This window comes from Dendrobium catenatum, unplaced genomic scaffold (genome assembly GCF_001605985.2).
Source record: "Dendrobium catenatum unplaced genomic scaffold, ASM160598v2 fragScaff_scaffold_177, whole genome shotgun sequence".
Lineage (NCBI taxonomy): Eukaryota > Viridiplantae > Streptophyta > Magnoliopsida > Asparagales > Orchidaceae > Dendrobium > Dendrobium catenatum.
This window is the reverse complement of record NW_021318639.1, coordinates 11,457-13,566: the sequence shown is the minus strand read 5'-3', so window position 1 is coordinate 13,566 and position 2,110 is coordinate 11,457. Positions and strand designations below refer to the sequence as shown.

At 34.4% G+C, this 2,110-nt stretch overlaps 1 protein-coding gene across 1 annotated transcript; it reads right to left on the bottom strand.

The window, feature by feature from the left end:
• Positions 1-374: 374 nt before the first annotated feature.
• On the bottom strand, positions 375-1,762 carry LOC110097143 (anthranilate O-methyltransferase 3-like). The gene is made up of 4 exons (XM_028692869.1): positions 1,637-1,762; positions 1,164-1,571; positions 757-990; positions 375-416 (listed from the first exon to the last, which is right to left on the bottom strand). Exons 1-4 carry the CDS (start codon positions 1,730-1,732, stop codon positions 375-377), a joined length of 780 nt encoding a protein of 259 aa, XP_028548702.1. The 5' UTR covers positions 1,733-1,762.
• Between the last annotated feature and the right edge of the window lie 348 nt (positions 1,763-2,110).

Genomic DNA, 2,110 nt, shown 5'->3' with positions numbered 1-2,110 from the left:
GTCAAAATGACCATTAAGAATAGGCTCTACAGCTGCTTGTATGTACTTCACCACAATTTTCCCTCTCAAAATATAATCAGGCTGTAAATTATTCAGTTCGTCTTCAAAAGGATCCCAACTTGACTCGAAAGTTTCGATATGGTGAAGATAAAAGAACCCTTCTTTTTGATCAATAATGGAATTCAATTCCTCTATAGTTGGTGTGTAATAAGGAAAATTGATGGCATTTCGATCTGCTTTTCTTGCAAGTCCCTAAGAAAATCAGAGTAAATGTTATGAAATTTGGAAAATGAAACAAATCATAACGGTAATTGTAATGCCTCTGTATTAAATTTGAAAGAATTGTTTATTTATCATTTTAAGAAACTCCGCAGTTAAACATGCTCATCCCGGAGAAATCCTAGATGGCTGAAATCCTGGGAAGTTACACCAAAAGGACAAAACTATGAGATCCTTAAGCTAAAACAGACAATATCTCAATAGTTAAGAGTTTGGGTTGTTACAGTATCAGACAAATACATATATGTATATAATGATCATTCATTAAAAAATATTGATAATTTATCAATTTTTTATAATCTATGATTGTTATAAGCAGTTAACGACATGATTATAATGATCAATTATTAAAAAAAAAATATTGATAGTTTATCAAATTTTCATAATCCATGATTGTCATAAGAAGTTAAGGACATGATTACCGAATTCTATCATTTGTAAGAGATTCAGAATTAAAAGAATAAGATAATTTCTTACCTCAGAAATCATATCATTTAATGCCAGTCTTAAAAGCCCCAACATATAGAACGAATCTTTATACTCTGAATTATTTACTCTTCCTGCAATTGTTAGCACCATTCTTCCTCCAAAAATTAGTTCTTTGGATCTTAATTTAAGGAAGGTTGAAAAATCCTCTTTGAATTGTTCCGAGTACAAATTTTCCTTCTTCAGTTCATCAAAAGTGCTTTCATCATCAACCATTCTTGGCACCTACATATTCTTGTTAGTTTAAGCACAATAATTGTATGAATGAGGATGCAAAGAGTTTTGATATTTCAAATAATTATATTTAAATTTCTCTTATGTATCATTACTGCGTCCAATCTAATTTTGTTCGTGTCCTACGTTGCAATTTGTAGCTAATTTGAAAAAAATTAACTAACCTGTGAAAGCCACATTTGACTATAAGAAGAGTGAAAGAAATGAACGCTCTTAGAAGGAAAAAGCCGAGTGTAGAATGATCCTGGGGATCCAGCGACATAAAATGGCACAACGTTCTCCCCCTTGTCCTCCTTAATTTGCTTCTTATAATCCACCAATGAACGAAAGATATTGTTGAAATCATTTCCAGGCAGATCATTCAAAAATATTTGTATTTCTGATTCATGGCTGATATCTAACCGTCGACTAAGGTCATGGATAACGCTAATGATCTCAGAGATCACCAAAAATGTGTTTGGGCCCGACGAGCAACCCAAGTCAGCTGCTACAAATTTCATGGGGAAAAGAGTTCTGTAGACTTCTCTTATAGCTTCTTCTACTATTGGCTTTGCTTTCAAAATTACCTTTGCCTGTTTAAAATGACGAGGTCATTAGTATTACTGTATAATAATGCTAATTATTTAAAATTACGTACTTGAACAATGGAGTTTTTAGCATAGCTTGTCTCTCCAGTTCCTCCCACCATATGCACAATTTGTTCGACCTTAGCGGAAAGAGGTTTTTCCCCCATTTATGGTTATTATTGTACTGCCGAATCTCTTTGAAACCTCGTTACGATTCTCTTCTTTATTCTTCACTTCAGCTTTGACTGGTTCTCTATGTTAAGACCATGTACACGTCAGCAGTTGGTTATGTACTTTCTTGTTTTATTCAGTTATATATACAACCTATGTAATACACTTTGCTATGAATGAAATACATTTTCCTCTTCGTGATTCTCTCTCTACTCTTCCTCTCTGCTTCTCTGTTCTCGCGTCTTGCATCCGCAAGATCATTCCTCCTGAACATCAAACGCTCACATGGTATCAGAGCAAAATCGCTTCACGGCTTAGATCCTGTCCATGGCTGAACAAGAGTCGGCAACGTCTCGCCGAACGACGTCTGACAC